The 20,886-nt window shown below is 38.4% G+C and overlaps 1 protein-coding gene across 2 annotated transcripts in view; it reads right to left on the reverse strand.

The window, feature by feature from the left end:
- The window catches only part of LOC128666646 (cytochrome P450 2D6), a 194,011-nt gene that overhangs the window by 159,624 nt on the left and 13,501 nt on the right, over positions 1–20,886 (reverse strand). For both annotated transcript variants that reach the window (XR_008403259.1, XM_053721353.1), the window contains exons 2-4: positions 6,862–7,033; positions 5,394–5,546; positions 649–809 (exon numbers count right to left, since the gene is read on the reverse strand). Coding sequence is in view for 1 of the 2 variants with exons in the window: in XM_053721353.1 (XP_053577328.1) it covers positions 649–809; positions 5,394–5,546; positions 6,862–7,033 (486 nt within the window). In the remaining variant the exon portion in view is untranslated. The remainder of the gene's footprint in view (positions 1–648; positions 810–5,393; positions 5,547–6,861; positions 7,034–20,886) is intronic.

The raw sequence follows: 20,886 nt of genomic DNA on the forward strand, positions 1-20,886 counted from the left end.
TATGTTGTGCCCCTGCTCCTGTATATGCTGTGCTCCTGTTCCTATACATGCTGTGCCCCTGCTCCTTTACATACTGTGCTTCTGCTCCTGTATATGCTGTGCTCCTGTTCCTGTATATGATGTGTCCCTGCTCATGTACTGTATATTATGTGTCCCTGCCCCTGTATATGCTCTGCCCCTGCTCCTGTATACTGCTGTGCCCCTGATCCTGTATACTGCTGTTTCCCTGCTTCTGTATACTGTTGTTCCCCTGCTCTTGTACACTGCTGTGTACCTGTATACTGCTGTTTCCCTGCCTCTGAATACTGCTGTGCCCCTGCTCATTAGTAGGAAGTATGTATCCACCAATCAGCATTAGTAGGAAGTATGTATCCACCAATCAGCATTAGTAGGAAGTATGTATCCACCAACCAATATTTTATCTGCTCTGTTATCACTGAGCTTTGAGTTTCTCACTATATGGCACGTGGTATTTATATATACGTACAAAATAAGTCATCATCAATGCTCACATGTAACATGATGACATACAGTGACCGCACCATGTCTAGTACAATCAGCCAGTCAATAACATATAATGAAAAGAGTAATGTTTTATATAGCGCAGGCATTACGTGTAAAGCAGTGCAATTTTATCATTCACCGCACCTGTGCAATTAATGATGATTCAGCTTTCAATGCCTCATCAAAGTGGTTCAGCATCAGCTGGAATTTCTCATTGTCGTAATCAAACCGATCCCCAAATATAATGGAAGATATGATGTTACTGACAGCGATCTTGATGATGTAACTGGGGTTAAAAGGCTGTCCTATAAATAAAGCAGATAAAGACAGTACAATATAATATAAACAAACAGGTATGGTTATATATTAGCCTCTGGCAGTGAAACACATTAAGTATGATATGGAGGCAGCCCAGGGGTTAAAAGACATCCTATAAATAAAGCAGATAAAGGCAGTACAATATAATATAAACAAACAGGTATGGTCATAGATTAGCCTCTGGCAGTGAAACACATTAAGTATATGGAGTCAGCCCAGCAGGTAACTGGGGTTAAAAGACATCCTATAAATAAAGCAGATAAAGACAGTACAATATAATATATATACAAACAGGTATGGTCATAGATTAGCCTCTGGCAGTGAAACGCATTGGGTATGATATGGAGTCAGTCCGGCAGGTAACTGGGTTTAAATAGGCATCCTATAAATAAATCAGATAAAGACAGTACAATATAATATATATACAAACAGGTATGGTCATAGATTAGCCTCTGGCAGTGAAACACGTTGGGTATGATATGGAGTCAGTCCGGCAGGTAACTGGGTTTAAATAGGCGTCCTATAAATAAATCAGATAAAGACAGTACAATATAATATATATACAAACAGGTATGGTCATAGATTAGCCTCTGGCAGTGAAACGCATTGGGTATGATATGGAGTCAGTCCGGCAGATAACTGGGTTTAAATAGGCATCCTATAAATAAATCAGATAAAGACAGTACAATATAATATATATACAAACAGGTATGGTCATAGATTAGCCTCTGGCAGTGAAACACGTTGGGTATGATATGGAGTCAGTCCGGCAGGTAACTGGGTTTAAATAGGCGTCCTATAAATAAAGCAGATAAAGACAGTACAATATAATATATATACAAACAGGCATGGTCATAGATTAGCCTCTGGCAGTGAAATGCATTGGGTATGATATGGAGTCAGTCCGGCAGGTAACTGGTTTTAAATAGGCATCCTATAAATAAATCAGATAAAGACAGTACAATATAATATATATACAAACAGGTATGGTCATAGATTAGCCTCTGGCAGTGAAACACGTTGGGTATGATATGGAGTCAGTCCGGCAGGTAACTGGGTTTAAATAGGCGTCCTATAAATAAATCAGATAAAGACAATACAATATAAAAAAATATACAAACAACCATTGTCATGGATTAGCCTGTAGTAGTGAAACGCATTGGGTATGATATGGAGTCAGCTCAGTAGGTAACTGGAGCTATAGACTTCATTTATTTATGTTTAGAACAGAACTAGCACAAGTATAAAGCAATGTGCACAATATGTTTGATGAACATTTTTCATATATAATTTCATGACTTTCAGAATTTAATATGTTAAATTGACTTAAAAAGCCCATATAAAACTTTTATGATTCAGGGCATACAAGTTCAAATAAAAGCCGGTTTACTTTGTTCTTTTGGTATCCTTTGTTGAAGGGCATACTGAGATAGGCTCAGGAGCATGCAGGTGCCTTGTGCACTATGTTACAGAAGTGTTTGCTGTAACATTATACACAATGGGCTAGATTACGAGAGGATAACTATCACTTGTGCGTGAGCGATATCGGGTTTCTGGGATCATTTGGATGCAAGTAAATTACGCCCGTATTAAAAGTTGAAAGTAAATGAGAACATGTGAGCGCAACCACAATTTAAGCTAGAATGATAAGCGCAACTTCAGAGCTTTGGTTAACTGTTAAATGAGTCAAAAAAGTGTCACAAAACACATAAAAAATACATTTTAATAGAAATTATTTTAAAAAAATTGCATTAAAAAGTTACAAGGGCTCAAAGATATGAGATCTCAGGTGCTGGTAAAATATATATTTGTGGAAACATCCATCAGATATGTATTTAAATATCTATTAAATAAATAGAACATATTACATTGGATTATGAAATATGTAATATTATTTTCTTATGTTGCGCTTTTAAATAACCGTTATCGTGTTCACATGACTTGTGGGTGTGTTCTCCTTTTAACTTTTTTGGCTCCATTCAAGTCTGTGGGGACTGTGATTTTGTGTTTGCGACTTCTCAAAGTCTTTTTGTTAATGCAGCTTTGCGAACGTGAGAGTGCAAACTTTTTACTTTCAACTTGTTATACGAACGTGAATTGCAGAGTGCAAAAAAATATATATTTCTAGCGGTTTTAACACTCGAACATGAGCACAAACAACCGCTCCACTCTAGCCCATAGTGTATATTTAGTTTCAATAAATGGTGACGAGGGAAATTTGATAGCAGACGTAAATTAGATTTATTACTTAATTGTATGATCTATAAGAATAATGAAAGTTAATTTCTCTCTTTTACTCCTCCATGTAAGTATTAGCAGGCAGACAACCTGGGTCCAGTACAGGAGTATCTCACATGCCCAGCACATGCATAAAGAACTGGTAATCTCACACAATATGTTACTGGGTAAATACACATACACCGCACGCATACTACACGCCTCCTATTAATACAAGGTTGTGTGTACGCTGCTAGCTATAATGTATACAGGGGGAGAATTAGAAGCTTAATATGAAGTGTTTCTGAAAAAAGGTGTACATTGGGAAATATGTATAAAATTATTGTAAATGCTAACAATGTTTATTAGTCTGACTATGGTGTCCTTCTAATGTTAGAAAAACAAAATTTATGCTTACCTGATAAATTTCTTTCTTAGGCGATGTACCGAGTCAACGGATTCATCCTAACTTGTGGGATATTGTCCTTCCTGACAGGAAGTAGCAAAGAGAGCACCACCGCAGAGCTGTCTATATAGCTCCCCCCTTAACTTCACCCCCCAGTCATTCGACCGAAGGCCAAGGAAGAAAAGGAGAAACTATAAGGTGCAGAGGTTACTGAAATTTACATAAAAAAATACTATCTGTCTTGAATAGACAGGGCGGGCCGTGTACTCGGTACATCGCAAAAGAAATTTATCAGGTAAGCATACATTTTGTTTTCTTTTGCATGATGTACCAAGTCCACGGATTCATCCTAACTTGTGGGATACCAATACCAAAGCTTTAGGACACGGATGAAGGGAGGGACAAGACAGGAACCTAAACGGAAGGCACCACTGCTTGCAAAACCTTTCTCCCAAAAATAGCAAAATGATCAAATTTGTAAAATTTTGAAAAGGTATGAAGCGAAGACCAAGTCGCAGCCTTACAAATCTGTTCAACAGAAGCATAATTTTTAAAAGCCCATGTGGAAGCTACCGCTCTAGTAGAATGAGCTGTAATCCTTTCAGGAGGCTGCTGTCCAGCAGTCTCATAAGCCAAACGGATTATGCTTTTCAGCCAAAAGGAAAGAGAAGTCGCCGTAGCCTTTTGACCCCTATGATTTCCAGAATAGACAACAAACAAAGAAGATGTTTGACGAAAATCTTTGGTTGCCTGCAAATAAAATTTCAAAGCACGAACCACGTCCAAGTTGTGCAACAGACATTCCTTCTTACAAGAAGGATTAGGACACAGAGAAGGAACAACAATTTCTTGATTGATATTCCTGTTAGTAACAACCTTAGGTAGGAACCCAGGTTTGGTACGCAAAACCACCTTATCAGCATGGAACACCAGATATTATAAGGTGAGTCACATTGTAATGCAGATAGTTCAGAAACTCTTTGAGCTGAAGAGATAGCAACTTAGGAACAAAACTTTCCAAGATAAAAGCTTAATATCTATGGAATGCATGGGTTCAAACGGAACCCCCTGAAGAACTCTAAGAACTAAATTTAAACTCCATGGTGGAGCAATAGGTTTAAACACAGGCTTAATTCTAACTAAAGCCTGACAAAAAGCCAGAACATCTGGAACATCTGCCAGACGCTTGTGCAACAAAATAGACAGAGCAGATATCTGTCCCTTTAGGGAACTAGCTGATAATCCTTTCTCCAATCCCTCTTGGAGAAAAAGACAAAATCCTAGGAATTCTGATTTTACTCCAGGAGAAGCCTTTGGATTTGCACCAAAAAAGATATTTACGCCATATCTTATGATAAATTTTCCTGGTAACAGGCTTTCGAGCCTGAATCAAGGTATTTATGACTGACTCAGAGAAACCCCGCTTTGATAGAATCAAGCGTTCAATCTCCAAGCAGTCAGTTGCAGAGAAATTAGATTTGGATGCTTGAATGGACCTTGAATCAGAAGGTCCTGTCTCAGTGGCAGAGACCATGGTGGAAGAGATGACATGTCCACCAGGTCTGCACACCAAGTCCTGCATGGCCACGCAGGCACTATCAAAATCACTGATGCTCTCTCCTGTTTGACACCTCTTCTCTTTACTCTTCCTGCTTAGAGCCAGCAAAGAGAATGACTGGGGGGTGGAGTTAAGGGGGGAGCTATATAGACAGCTCTGCTGTGGTGCTCTCTTTGCTACTTCCTGTCAGGAAGTACAATATCCCACAAGTTAGGATGAATCCGTGGACTCGGTACATCATGCAAAAGAAATTAAACTTATCATTTCATAAACTTTGTTACAGTAAACATTCCAGATGTGTTGAAGAAAACTTTAAGCAATGAAGATGAAGTCACATCCCAAGCGCTAGAGCAGCAGATTTGCCATTGGCTGGTTCTGGTATTAACTGACCCTGCTCAGCCTTGAAAGCCGCACACAGATGCCAAGCCTCCTCTGTCCATCTGTTCTCTAGTGACTTCTTTCCCATTCCAAAATCTCTCAGTGTCGACAGCGAGAAGCGTCTCTGCTCCTTCCAGGCCCTCCCATAGTGGGCCATGACCACAGCTGTAGAAACAAGAGGTCACATCAAATAATGCTACTACTTGTCTGTAATTTGTCTGTGGCATAACTAATAGGAGATGTATGTGCACAACTGATCCTTATGGACAAACTGCTCACTGGAATGTAAGAGCCAAACTATTGGTGGTTGGGGGGACACCTCCGCCTACGCATGTTAAAGAAAACTGTAACATATTTTATGTTTATATGCAACAAAGGACACTGTAAAGGGACATTGTAAACTAGATTTTTCTTTGCATACATTTTTTGTAGGTGATCTATTTATATAGCCCATCTGGGAGTATCTTTGGAACAATATATAATTTTGCTTATTTTTTAATAACATTGTGCTGATTTTCAGACTCCTAACCAAGTCCTAAAGTATCAGATGTATAATGATGTCTACAGAGTCCTGCTTGCTGTTGTTTGTGTAATGGGTCTTTTTATATGCAGGGGAAGGGGGAGTGTCTGCTCTTCCTGCTTTCTCAGCCCCCTTCACTGGATGTCCCAGCCTAACCTCATTACCAGTGCTAAACTGAGAACTTCTAGGTAAGTTTTTTTAAAGTTTTTATACTGGATTTTTAGATCAGCATCTGTGCATATTCTTCTTTATAGTATATATGAAAATTGGTGTATACTGCCTCTTTATTGTCCCTGTGAGGTTTTTGCCCGGCTTGGTTCTCCAGCAGCTGACAACTGACAAAACAAATAAATGGTGTCTGGTCTCTGGCCAGCACAGTCTCTGGGTCACTGCTAAGTACTGACCATTAGTTTGTTCCTCTGCAGCTGTGATTACCAGCCAGGCCTGTGCTCCTGCTGTGAGATATTTAAGTGCTAATAGCTAAGACATCTAAAAAGGGTGTACAGCCAGTGGGAGTGATCTCACCGGCAGAGGGTCCTGCTACATGGGATAACATATTTAATGCCGAAGGCACAACCAGCCTTTGAAAATGGAATTGGAGTGAATATGACGGCACGGCCTGAATACGTGTGTTGTGACCTCATATGTATTTGCCTAACTTAAAGATAGTCTATATTTAACAGAGGCATTATTGGTGAGTACTGAACCTTATCTTCTGTTTGAGTATTGGAAACTCACAAGATTTATACAACCCATGGTCCGAGCTTTAGGAAGGACCTTACTTTGTTAGTCACTTTTTGATCTACACAATAAGCCTTGATGTTGGCCCTTATATCTTCACAGAGGAAGAGTATTGTTCTCCTAAATTGTTTCTTTGTTACACTTCTATACATTTTTTCCATTTTGCAAATAAAGTTTGTGAAATTGAAAAAAAAAACAAAATGCTACTTCCCCCCTTACCCTGGGAATTCCCACTTAGACCAAAAGCTTCAAACAAAGGAAACCTGGGTCTGTCAGCGATATCATCAGACTTTTGTAGCAGAGCTTCTTTCATAGCTTCAAAACCATTCAACACAACCACATTTTGCCAGAATAACTGCAGGCTGAATACGTCCCCATAGAGTTTGCTCAGCTGGGAAAAAATTAGAAACACATTAGGTGATAGGAATTGTTAGCATTACCAACGCCATCTTGTTTTTAGTTGAAATTTTGTCTTAGGCATCCATCTTGTCTAAAGAAACATTTTATTATAGCAGTTAATATGTAGTGAAAAATATGCTGATGTTAGTAAGAATTGTATAAGTTTTATTGGCCTTGTGAATGTTCCTGGTAATGCACCTGGAAGTCCGTTATCTAGGTAAGATGGCCAAACGGCCTTGCTTTGGTCTGAGCTATGCGCACAGATGTATTTTTGTTATTGTTATAAGAAATACACCTTCATACTCCTCTTTCACTCAATTATTTCAATAAGCTTCTTTTGTTCATGAAATATGGTATGATATGATGTAGTTATGAATACGTCACTTGTTAACCCTATATGCTGTAACTATCGCCTATAAGATGTGTTGTTCATCTTTCATTAAACAGAATAGATGTTAGACTGATTGCTGTGTGGTCTGATTTCTGTTCTCTGGGATATCCTATCAAATAACCCATTCCTTTCCAGCTGATACGGTGTGTTCCAGGCCAAGCACCGACTGACACTCTCCCCCCTGAAAACAACACCTAACAATTCTGGTGTCAGCTCGTGGGATTCGCACTGGGTAAGTAGATAAGTGTTTTTTACTCTACTTTTCCCTCTGTGAATCTGAACCTAAATTTATTTATAATAGGTGTTGGTGATATATATATATATATATATATATATATATATATATGAGTTAAGGGGTTCCTGCGGTAAAAGTGCAGGTTTTTTTTGCGGAGGTTACAGGCCTGCCGGCAGTTGTATTAGCCCCTCTAGACAGGTTTAAAGTCCTGCTAGTGTAGACAGGTGTGCAGTCCTGTCTGGTGAAGCGTGCAAGAGAAAAAGTTAGCGTGCATTTGACGGGTGGTTTAAGTCCCCCGTGCAAGTTGGCATCGCTGTGTTATGGTGAGTTTGAGTCTCATCTGTGTTGAAGTTTTCCCTAGATATTTCTTTAATAGAGTTTTGTTACCTATCACTGGATTTGAATTGATATTTGGTGTTGCTTTTGCTTACTCATGCTTTTACAGCCATATGATTGTGCTGCGCTGTGCTTAGAAGATATTAAGTGACTGTACATTTTATCATTGCTGCTGTTATTTTGCTGCTATCATTGTGTTGTTAAAAAATTGGGTCTGCTCATAGTAAAATATTGATAATAATGCATAGAGAAAAGGAGAATGCTATTGGAATTTTTTATGTCTACAAAGGGGTTAACAGTTTCATTTCAAGGCAGGGAACTGTGCATGCTGAAGTTTTCTCCTGCATTCAGAAAAGTTATGAGTAGAGAAAGGGGGCAGTGCTGAGTAATGAGTGTTGGTCTGTCGGTTCTCACTGTGTAGTGTATGTCGTGTAAAAGATTTACTCTAAACCAAAAGAGGATGTATAATCCTGTTTGAAATTTGATTGTCTCAATCTGTTGGGAAAATGACCATTCCTTGCAAATTCGGATACTTACAGATACATTTTAAATTTGGTGGAACGTTAATCTAATTGTATTCCTAAATGTCTGTGGTATGTTATAAAAACATAATTTATGTAAGAACTTACCTGATAAATTCATTCCTTTCATATTAGCAAGAGTCCATGAGCTAGTGACGTATGGGATATACATTCCTACCAGGAGGGGCAAAGTTTCCCAAACCTCAAAATGCCTATAAATACACCCCTCACCACACCCACAAATCAGTTTAACGAATAGCCAAGAAGTGGGGTGATAAGATAAAAGTGCGAAAGCATAAAAAATAAGGAATTGGAATAATTGTGCTTTATACAAAAAAATCATAACCACCACAAAAAAGGGTGGGCCTCATGGACTCTTGCTAATATGAAAGAAATGAATTTATCAGGTAAGTTCTTACATAAATTATGTTTTCTTTCATGTAATTAGTCCATGAGCTAGTGACGTATGGGATAATGACTACCCAAGATGTGGATCTTCCATGCAAGAGTCACTATAGAGGGAGGGATAAAATAAAGACAGCCAATTCCACTGAAAAAAATCCACGCCCAAAATAAAGTTTAAATCTTATAATGAAAAAAACTGAAATTATAAGCAGAAGAATCAAACTGAAACAGCTGCCTGAAGTACTTTTCTACCAAAAAACTGCTTCAGAAGAAGAAAACACTTCAAAATGGTAGAATTTAGTAAAAGTATGCAAAGAAGACCAAGTTGCTGCTTTGCAAATCTGATCAACCGAAGATTCATTCCTAAATGCCCAGGAAGTAGACACTGACCTAGTAGAATGAGCTGTAATCCTTTGAGGCAGAGTTTTACCCGACTCGACATAAGCATGATGAATTAAAGATTTCAACCAAGATGCCAAAGAAATGGCAGAGGCCTTCTGACCTTTCCTAGAACCGGAAAAGATAACAAATAGACTAGAAGTCTTTCGGAAATTCTTAGTAGCTTCAACATAATATTTCAAAGCTCTAACTCCATCCAAAGAATGCAATGATCTCTCCTTAGAATTCTTAGGATTAGGACACAATGAAGGAACCACAATTTCTCTACTAATGTTGTTAGAATTCATAACCTTAGGTAAAAATTTAAAAGAGGTTCGCAACACCGCCTTATCCTGATGAAAAATCAGAAAAGGAGACTCACAAGAAAGAGCAGATAATTCAGAAACTCTTCTAGCAGAAGAGATGGCCAAAAGAAACAAAACTTTCCAAGAAAGTAATTTAATGTCCAATGAATGCATAGGTTCAAACGGAGAAGCTTGAAGGGCCCCCAGAACCAAATTCAAACTCCAAGGAGGAGAAATTGACTTAATGACAGGTTTTATACGAACCAAAGCTTGTACAAAACAATGAATATCAGGAAGATCAGCAATCTTTCTGTGAAAAAGAACAGAAAGAGCAGAGATTTGTCCTTTCAAGGAACTTGCAGACAAACCTTTATCCAAACCATCCTGAAGAAACTGTAAAATTCTCGGAATTCTAAAAGAATGCCAGGAAAAATGATGAGAAAGACACCAAGAAATGTAAGTCTTCCAAACTCGATAATATATCTTCCTAGATACAGATTTACGAGCCTGTAACATAGTATTAATCACAGAGTCAGAGAAACCTCTTTGACTAAGAATCAAGCGTTCAATCTCCATACCTTTAAATTTAAGGATTTGAGATCCTGATGGAAAAAAGGACCTTGTGACAGAAGGTCTGGTCTTAACGGAAGAGTCCACGGTTGGCAAGAGGCCATCCGGACAAGATCCGCATACCAAAACCTGTGAGGCCATGCTGGAGCCACCAGCAGAACAAACGAGCATTCCTTCAGAATCTTGGAGATTACTCTTGGAAGAAGAACTAGAGGCGGAAAGATATAGGCAGGATGATACTTCCAAGGAAGTGACAATGCATCCACTGCTTCCGCCTGAGGATCCCTGGATCTGGACAGATACCTGGGAAGTTTCTTGTTTAGATGAGAAGCCATCAGATCTATTTCTGGAAGTCCCCACATTTGAACAATCTGAAGAAATACCTCTGGGTGAAGAGACCATTCGCCCGGATGTAACGTTTGGCGACTGAGATAATCCGCTTCCCAATTGTCTATACCTGGGATATGAACCGCAGAAATTAGACAGGAGCTGGATTCTGCCCATACCAGAATTCGAGATTCTTCTTTCATAGCCAGAGGACTGTGAGTCCCTCCTTGATGATTGATGTATGCCACAGTTGTGACATTGTTTGTCTGAAAACAAATGAACGATTCTCTCTTTAGAAGAGGCCATGACTGAAGAGCTCTGAAAATTGCACGGAGTTCCAAAATATTGATTGGTAATCTCACCTCCTGAGATTCCCAAACCCCTTGTGCTGTCAGAGACCCCCAAACAGCTCCCCAACCTGTCAGACTTGCATCTGTTGAAATTACAGTCCAGGTCGGAAGAACAAAAGAAGCCCCCTGAACTAAACGATGGTGATCTGTCTACCACGTCAGAGAGTGTCGTACAATCGGTTTTAAAGATATTAATTGAGATAACTTTGTGTAATCCCTGCACCACTGGTTCAGCATACAGAGCTGAAGAGGTCGCATGTGAAAACGAGCAAAGGGGATCGCGTCCGATGCAGCAGTCATAAGACCTAGAATTTCCATGCATAAGGCTATCAAAGGGAATGATTGTGACTGAAGGTTTCGACAAGCTGAGATCAATTTTAGACATCTCTTGTCTGTCAGAGACAGAGTCATGGACACTGAATCTATCTGGAAACCTAAAAAGGTTACCCTTGTCTGAGGAATCAATTAACTTTTTGGTAAATTGATCCTCCAACCATGATCTTGAAGAAACAACGCAAGTCGATTAGTATGAGATTCTGCTAAATGTGAAGACTGAGCAAGTACCAAGATATCGTCCAAATAAGGAAATACCACAATACCCTGTTCTCTGATTACAGACAGAAGGGCACCGAGAACCTTTGTAAAAATTCTTGGATTTATTCCAGACTGGAGATGGTTTCCAAACTGATACCGCTCCTGTGGATGAAGGATCAGGCTTTTGATCCTTATTGTGACGAAAGGAACGAAAACGATTATTAGACCTAAATTTACCTTTAGATTTTTTATCCTGTGGTAAAAAAGTTCCTTTCCCTCCAGTAACAGTTGAGATAATAGAATCTAACTGAGAACCAAATAATTTATTACCCTGGAAAGAAAGGGAAAGCAAAGTTGACTTGGAAGACATATCAGCATTCCAAGTTTTAAGCCATAAAGCTCTTTTAGCTAAAATAGCTAGAGACATATACCTGACATCAACTCTAATGATATCAAAGATGGCATCACAAATAAAGTTATTAGCATGTTGAAGAAGATTAACAATGCTATGAGAATTATGATCTGTTACTTGTTGCGCTAAAGCTTCTAACCAAAAGGTTGAAGCTGCAGCAACATCCGCTAAAGCTATAGCAGGTCTAAGAAGATTACCTGAACATAAGTAAGCTTTTCTTAGAAAGGATTCAATTTTCCTATCTAAAGGATCCTTAAAGGAAGTACTATCTGCCGTAGGAATAGTAGTACGCTTAGCAAGAGTAGAGACAGCCCCATCAACCTTAGGGATTTTGTCCCAAAACTCTAATCTGTCAGATGGCACAGGATATAATTGCTTAAAACGTTTAGAAGGAGTAAATGAATTACTCAAATTATTCCATTCCCTGGAGATTACTTCAGAAATAGCATCAGGGACAGAAAAAACTTCTTGAATAACTACAGGAGATTTAAAAACCTTATTTAAACGTTTAGATTTAGTATCAAGAGGACCAGAATCCTCTATTTCTAATGCAATTAAGACTTCTTTAAGTAAAGAACGAATAAATTCCATTTTGAATAAAATATGAAGATTTATCAGCATCAACCTCTGAGACAGAATCCTCTGAACCAGAGGAACCATTATCAGAATCAGAATGATGATGTTCATTTAAAAATTCATCTGAAAAATTAGAAGTTTTAAAAGACCTTTTACGTTTACTAGAAGGAGGAATAACAGACATAGCCTTCTTAATGGATTTAGAAACAAAATCTCTTATGTTAACAGGAACACTCTGAGTATTAGATGTTGACGGAACAGCAACAGGTAATGTAACATTACTAAAGGAAATATTATCTGCATTAACAAGTTTGTCATGACATTCATTACAAACAACAGCTGGAGGAACAGATACCACAAGTTTACAGCAGATACACTTAACTTTGGTAGATCCAGCACCAGGCAGCGATTTTCCAGTAGTATCTTCTGACTCAGTGTCAATCTGGGACATCTTGCAATATGTAATAGAAAAAACAACATATAAAGCAAAATTGATCAAATTCCTTAAATGACAGTTTCAGGAATGGGAAAAAATGCCAGTGAACAAGCTTCTAGCAACCAGAAGCAATAAATAATGAGACTTAAATAATGTGGAGACAATAGTGACGCCCATATTTTTTAGCGCCAAAAAAAACGCCCACATTATTTGGCGCCTAAATGCTTTTAGCGCCAAAAATGACGCCACATCCGGAACGCCGACACTTTTGGCGCAAAAAAAAACGTCAAAAATGATGCAACTTCCGGCGACACGTATGACGCCGGAAACAGAAAAAAAAGTTTTTGCGCCAAAAAAGTCAGCGCCAAGAATGACGCAATAAAATGAAGCATTTTCAGCCCCCGCGAGCCTAACAGCCCACAGGGGAAAAAAGTCAAATTTTAAGGTAAGAAAAAATTGATTTATTCATATGCATTATCCCAAATATGAAACTGACTGTCTGAAATAAGGAACGTTGAACATCCTGAGTCAAGGCAAATAAATGTTTGAATACATATATTTAGAACTTTATATAAAAGTGCCCAACCATAGCTTAGAATGTCACAGAAAATAAGACTTACTTACCCCAGGACACTCATCTACATGTAGTAGAAAGCCAAACCAGTACTGAAACGAGAATCAGTAGAGGTAATGGTATATATAAGAGTATATCGTCGATCTGAAAAGGGAGGTAAGAGATGAATCTTTACGACCGATAACAGAGAACCTATGAAATAGACCCCGTAGAAGGAGATAATTGAATTCAAATAGGCAATACTCTCCTCACATCCCTCTGACATTCACTGCACGCTGAGAGGAAAACCGGGCTCCAACCTGCTGCGGAGCGCATATCAACGTAGAATCTAGCACAAACTTACTTCACCACCTCCATAGGAGGCAAAGTTTGTAAAACTGATTTGTGGGTGTGGTGAGGGGTGTATTTATAGGCATTTTGAGGTTTGGGAAACTTTGCCCCTCCTGGTAGGAATGTATATCCCATACGTCACTAGCTCATGGACTCTTGCTAATTACATGAAAGAAATATATGTTTTCCTGGAAGAAAGAGACTGTTAATGTGTTTTCTGCGTCACTAAAAGTTTGATGTATGTTGAAATTGCTTTAAAATAAATGTTGGGAGTGAATTTATGGTATGCAAGTTGATATGAGCTTGTGTGTGTATCGCTATAAAAATGACCTTGGTGCATTTTTCTTTCTGAATGGTAATTATTCAGGCTAGTTTTTTAGCTAAGAAATTGGACATTGTAATGAGGTATTTTGAAGTGATATTGTTGTAACTTTATTTTTAAGTGATATGTATATTCTTAATTATGTGTGTTATTAATAGCATTTTTTTTAGTTTTGAGTGATATTTGTTTTAAGAAAATAAAGACTGTCCACTTGTTGCGGCATATAAATATGTTGTTTTTGCAAGTGAACTAATTAAGGGATTTGTAATTGTGCGGATGATTGTGTGACTTTCGGTCACGTTCTGGTAAATGAAAAAAAGACTAACAGGTTAATTCAAATATGTTGTGGGAGTAAGATTCATGCAAGGAGTTAAAACAGGAGAATAAAAAAGACTATACGCCGTATGCTATTAAAATTTATCTAAAAGTATTTGGGTCTGTTTCTGTTGCAAGTAAATTAATTCAGTAGAAGTTTTAATATAAATGGGTATTATTTATGCTGTGATTGCTCTCATTTAAATATGCAGGTCATGATACAGTAAAGAAGTAGAATTTGTATGGTAAATAATACAAGTTTCCTAATCACGGCTAGGGTATACATATGTAATATACATGTTATAAATGGTTAGTGACAGTACACTGTAACATAGTTTTTATATTAATGTATTTTCAATGACTTGTTATACAAGCTTCACAGTATAAAATGTAGGAGAAATTGCATTTGCGAGATTATTTGTATATATGAAGTAGCTGGTTTTGTGCTTTCAAAACACAGTTTATTGCAATGGGTTGAATCTCAGATAATACGCATATCTCATTGTGTTACTTATCTTATATTTGTCTGTAAAACCGGAGCTCAGGGCTTAGACAGAGCAATGGAAAATGGTCATTTTATTACTTAAAGGACCAGTTCACTCATGAGAAAGGAGTTCATGAGCAGCACTAACACTGTATTAACAAGTAAAGGAGATAAAACATAAATGTAGTAGTTTGTATAATATATTTTTTTACATTTTTTTTTGTCCTCCTGTGTAGTTCAGCTCAATGTTCCTAGAACACCCTGATAAAAGGGCAGTGCTATTTGCATCAGACCTGGATAATTTTCTATGTTTTATTTTTACAATAGTTTGGTTACATCTCCCCCGTGTGCAGAGACCTTTCCTTGTATATATTATATAAAACCTGCCTTTTAGATAGCAGACATTTATGCAGTGTAATTCAATTCTCTCTGTAAGGCAAATTGATATAAAATCTCTCAGTTAAAATTAAAGATATTTTTTAATTTGGGTAAAATGTCCCTTTAACTAGCCTGCACCCCACTATGAGTGTGTGGTTTTTTTATACTGGCTGTGTTTGCTTAGGCTATTCAATGGATGTCAGTATACATTTTTATTATAAGTGAGGACGGTGGTTCATTGAGAACAAGTTAAAGGGGAAATTTTTGGACAAACTGGTTTTTTAATCTATTAGTGTACATTCTTATTATTCTTTTGTAGAAAGCTCATTTGGTTGTATACAATTGTTATACGTAGTTAGAGAGCTGCAAAATGGTGAATATTAAATTATAAAAAATTATAAAAAAAGTTAAATCAATTAATTGTGTATTTATTAAAATCTTGGTTATGTAAAAGTATAGAGACTGGATTCTAGAGCTTTTCACAAATTATTTGTGCCAAACATGATTTATTTAACAGTGGGTTTGCACTGTGCATGCAAGCAGGGGCTATATAGAACAGTGTCTGTACCATGATTATCTGACCTTTCCCAGAATATAGTTCCTAGGGGCCCAATCCGATATGCAGCGTCGCCCGCAAATGCCGGCGACGCTGAATTTTGCGCTGGTTTGGTATCCTATATACGGTGTAACCTAGAAGTTATGCCCGTATATTTCTGCCGTCGCCCGTAGTTTTTTGGGCCATAGGCAGGTATACCAAACCAGCGCAGTTTGGTATCCAATATACAGCGTAAGGACTTACGTGGCGAAAATGGAGAAATCTTACTCCATTTTCACCTCGCCACAAAAAGCAGCCGTAAGAAGCCTTACGCTGACTATTGGAGCCCCGTAACTACCTAAACTACCTGCAAAATAAAACCTAACACCTAACGCATGCGCAATATCTATCTACCTGTCAACGGCGATCCCCCGCCGCAATCCCTAATAAAGTATTTAACCCCTAAACCGCCGCTCCCAGATCCGCTGCCATCTACATAAACTAACCCCCTACTGTGAGCCCCTAAAACCGCCACCATCTAACTGATCTATCCCCTAATGTGAACCCCTTACACCGCCGCCATCTACCTTATCTATCCCCTAATCTGACCCCTTACACCGCCGCCACCTATATAAAAATTATTAACCCCTAATCTAATCCCCCTATACCGCCGCCAGCTATATTAATATTATTAACCCCTAATATATTCCCTCTAAAATAATTATCTCTATTACCAGCCCTTAAAAGGGCCTTTTGCGGGACTTTGCCCCAAAGTAAACAGCTCTTTTGCCCTATAACCTGCCCTCCCTACACCGTCGCCACCTATATTAATAGTATTAACCCCTAATGTAAGCCCCTTACACCGCCGCCATCTATATTAAAATTATTAACCCCTAATTTAATCTACCCACCCCGCCGCCAGCTATATTATCTATATTAACCCTAAGTATATTATAGTTAATATAGTTATTACATTATATATATATTAACTATATTAACTCTAATTATATTAGGGTTAATATAGTTAATATAGTTACTATAGTATTTATATTAACTATATTAACTCTATTTAACCCTAACACCCCTAACTAAATTCTTATTAAATAAATCTAATTCATATTATAAACTAAAATATTCCTATTTAAATCTAAATACTTACCTATAAAATAAACCCTAAGATAGCTACAATATAATTAATAATTACATTGTAGCTATGTTAGGGTTAATATTTATTTTACAGGTAAATTGTTAATTATTTTAACTAGGTATAATAGCTATTAAATAGTTATTAACTATTTAATAGCTACCTAGTTAAAATAATTACCCAATTACCTGTAAAATAAATCCTAACCTAAGTTACAAATACACCTACACTATCAATAAATTAAATAAACTACAAATATCTATCTAAAAATACAATTAAATAAACTAAACTAAATTAAAAAAACAAACAAACACTAACTTACAAAAAAAAAGATTACATCAATTTTAAGCTAATTACACCTATTCTAAGCCCCTTAATAAAATAATAAAGCCCCCCAAAATAAAAAATTCCCTACCCTATTCTAAATTATAAAATACCCAGCTCTGTACCAGCCCTTAAAAGGGTTTTTTGCGGGGTATTTACCCCAAGATAACAGCTCTTTTGCCTGTAAAAAAAAAAGAACACAACACCCCCCCCCCCAACATTACAACCCACCACCCACATACCCCTATTCTAAACCCACCCAAACCCCCCTTAAAAAAACCTAACACTACCCCCCTCAAGATCTCCCTACTTTGTCTTCACCCAACCGGGCCGAACTCCTTATCCGATCCGGGTGATGTCTTTATCCAAGCGGCAAAGAAGAAGTCTTCATCCCGGCGATGTCTTTATCCAAGCGGCAAAGAAGAAGTCTTCATCCCGGCGATGTCTTTATCCAAGCGGCAGCAAAGTCTTCTTCCATCCGGCAGCATCTTCCATCAAGTGGCATCTTCAATCTTCTTTCTTCGCTCCTCCGATGCGGAGCATCCATCCCGGCCGACGACTGAACGACGAATGAGGTACCTTTAAATGACGTCATCCAAGATGGCGTCCGTCGAATTCCGATTGGCTGATAGGATTCTATCAGCCAATCGGAATTAAGGTAGAAAAAATCTGATTGGCTGATTGAATCAGCCAATCAGATTGAGCTTGCATTCTATTGGCTGATCGGAACAGCCAATAGAATGCGAGCTCAATCTGATTGGCTGATTGGTTCAGCCAATCGGATTGAACTTGAATCTGATTGGCTCATTCAATCAGCCAATCAGATTTTTCTACCTTAATTCCGATTGGCTGATAGAATCCTATCAGCCAATCGGAATTTGATGGACGCCATCTTGGATGACGTCATTTAAAGGTACCTCATTCGTCGTTCAGTTGTCGGCCGGGATGGATGCTCCGCGTCGGAGGAGCGAAGAAAGAAGATTGAAGATGCCGCTTGATGGAAGATGCCGCCGGATGGAAGAAGACTTTGCTGCCGCTTGGATAAAGACATTGCCCGGATCGGATGAGGAGTTCGGCCCGGTTGGGTGAAGACAAGGTAGGGAGATCTTCAGGGGGGTAGTGTTAGGTTTATTTAAGGGGGGTTTGGGTTAGATTAGGGGTATGTGGGTGGTGGGTTGTAATGTTGGGGGGTGGTATTGTGTTTTTTTTCAGGCAAAAGAGCAGTTTTCTTTGGGGCATGCCCCGCAAAAGGCCCTTTTAAGGGCTGGTAAGGTAAAAGAGCTTTGAACTTTTTTAATTTAGAATAGGGTAGGGAATTTTTTTTATTTTGGGGGGCTTTATTATTTTATTAGGGGGCTTAGAATAGGTGTAATTAGCTTAAAAATCTTGTAATCTTTTTTTTTATTTTTTGTAATTTAGTGGGTTTTTTTTTGTAATTTAGTTTAGTTTATTTAATTGTATTTTAGTTTAGATATTTGTAGTTTATTTAATTTATTGATAGTGTAGGTGTATTTTTAACTTAGGTTAGGATTTATTTTACAGGTAAATTGGTAATTATTTTAACTAGGTAGCTATTAAATAGTTATTAACTATTTAATAGCTATTGTACCTAGTTAAAATAAATACCAAGTTACCTGTAAAATAAATATAAACCCTAAAATAGCTACAATGTAATTATTAATTACATTGTAGCTATCTTAGGGTTTATTTTATAGGTAAGTATTTAGATTTAAATAGGAATATTTTAATTAATAATATTAATATTAGATTTATTTTAATAAGAGTTTAGTTAGGGATGTTAGAGTTAGATAGGTTTATTATACTTAATATATATATAATATAATAACGATATTAACTATATTAACCCTAATATAATTAGGGTTAATATAGTTAATATATATAATATAATAATTATATTAACTATATTAACCCTAATATAATTAGGGTTAATATAGTTAATATAGCTGGCGGCGGTGTAGGGGGATTAGATTAGGGGTTAATGTGTTTAATATAGGTGGCGGTGGTGTAGGGGGATTAGATTAGAAGTTAATACATTTATTATAGGTGGCAGCGGTGTAGGGGGATTTAGATTGTAGGCAAAAGAGCTGATTACTTTGTGACAAAGCCCTGCCAAAAGCCCTTTTAAGGGCTGGCAAAAGAGCAGTTTACTTTGGAGTAATGCCACGCAAAAAGCCCTTTTCAGGGCTATTGGTAGGGTTAGACTTAGGTTTAGTATTTTAGGGGTTAAATAATTTAATATAGATGGCGGCGGGGTAGGGGGATTAAATTAGGGGTTAATAATTTTAAAATAGATGGCGGCGGGGTAGGGGGCTCACTTTAGGGGGTAGGTAAGGTAGCTGGCGGCGGTGTAAGGGGCTCACATTAGGGGGTAGGTAAGGTAGATGGCGGCGGGGTAGGGGCTCACTTTAGGGAGTAGGTAAGGTAGATGGCGGCGGTGTAAGGGGCTCACATTAGGGGGTAGGTAAGGTAGATGGCGGCGGGGTAGGGGCTCACTTTAGGGAGTAGGTAAGGTAGATGGCGGCGGGGTACGGGCTCACTTTAGGGGGTAGGTAAGGTAGATGGCGGCGGTGTTAGGGGCTCACTTTAGGGGTTATAGATTTAATATAGCTGGCGGCGGGGTTAGGTGGCGGCGGTGTAGGGGTATTAGATTAGAAGTTAATACATTTATTATAGGTGGCAGCGGTGTAGGGGGATTTAGATTGTAGGCAAAAGAGCTGATTACTTTGTGACAAAGCCCTGCCAAAAGCCCTTTTAAGGGCTGGCAAAAGAGCAGTTTACTTTGGGGTAATGCCACGCAAAAAGCCCTTTTCAGGGCTATTGGTAGGGTTAGACTTAGGTTTAGTATTTTAGGGGTTAAATAATTTAATATAGATGGCGGCGGGGTAGGGGGATTAAATTAGGGGTTAATAATTTTAAAATAGATGGCGGCGGGGTAGGGGCTCACTTTAGGGGGTAGGTAAGGTAGATGGCGGCGGGGTAGGGGCTCACTTTAGGGGGTAGGTAAGGTAGATGGCAGTGGTGTTAGGGGCTCACTTTAGGGGTTATAGATTTAATATAGCTGGCGGCGGGGTCTGGGAGCGGCGGTTTAGGGGTTAATAACTTTATTAGGTGGCGGCGGGGTCCGGGAGCGGCGGTTTAGGGGTTAATAACTTTTTTTATTGTTAGGATAGTGAGGGGGGATAGCGGATAGAGGGTTAGACGTGTCGGGCTATGTTTAGGAGGCGTGTTAGACAGTGCGGGTGATTTCATACTTTAGTCAGGTTTTGTAGGCGCCAGCAGTTTCTAATGTGCCGTAAGTCACTGGCGACGCCAGAAATTTGTACTTACGCAGATTTCTGGACATCTCTGGTTTATCCAACTTACGGCACGTTAGCATCTGACGGCACCGTACATTGGATAGCTCGAGTTGCGAGCTGAAACTGCGAGCGACGCGGGTTCCCTCGCTTACGCCGCAAACTACGCCGTATATTGGATCGCGCCCCTGGTGTTTGTGTATTCCTTTGTAAATTTATGGTTAGGGATTTTATTTGTAAATATGGAGCTGGAGTTTATTGATCTTCTGAAGTGATTGCATTATTAGTATGATCTCATAGTATTGTGCATGGTAGAATTTGCAGAACCAGGGCATAGACGGTTTTTAAT

This window comes from Bombina bombina, chromosome 7 (genome assembly GCF_027579735.1).
Source record: "Bombina bombina isolate aBomBom1 chromosome 7, aBomBom1.pri, whole genome shotgun sequence".
NCBI lineage: Eukaryota > Metazoa > Chordata > Amphibia > Anura > Bombinatoridae > Bombina > Bombina bombina.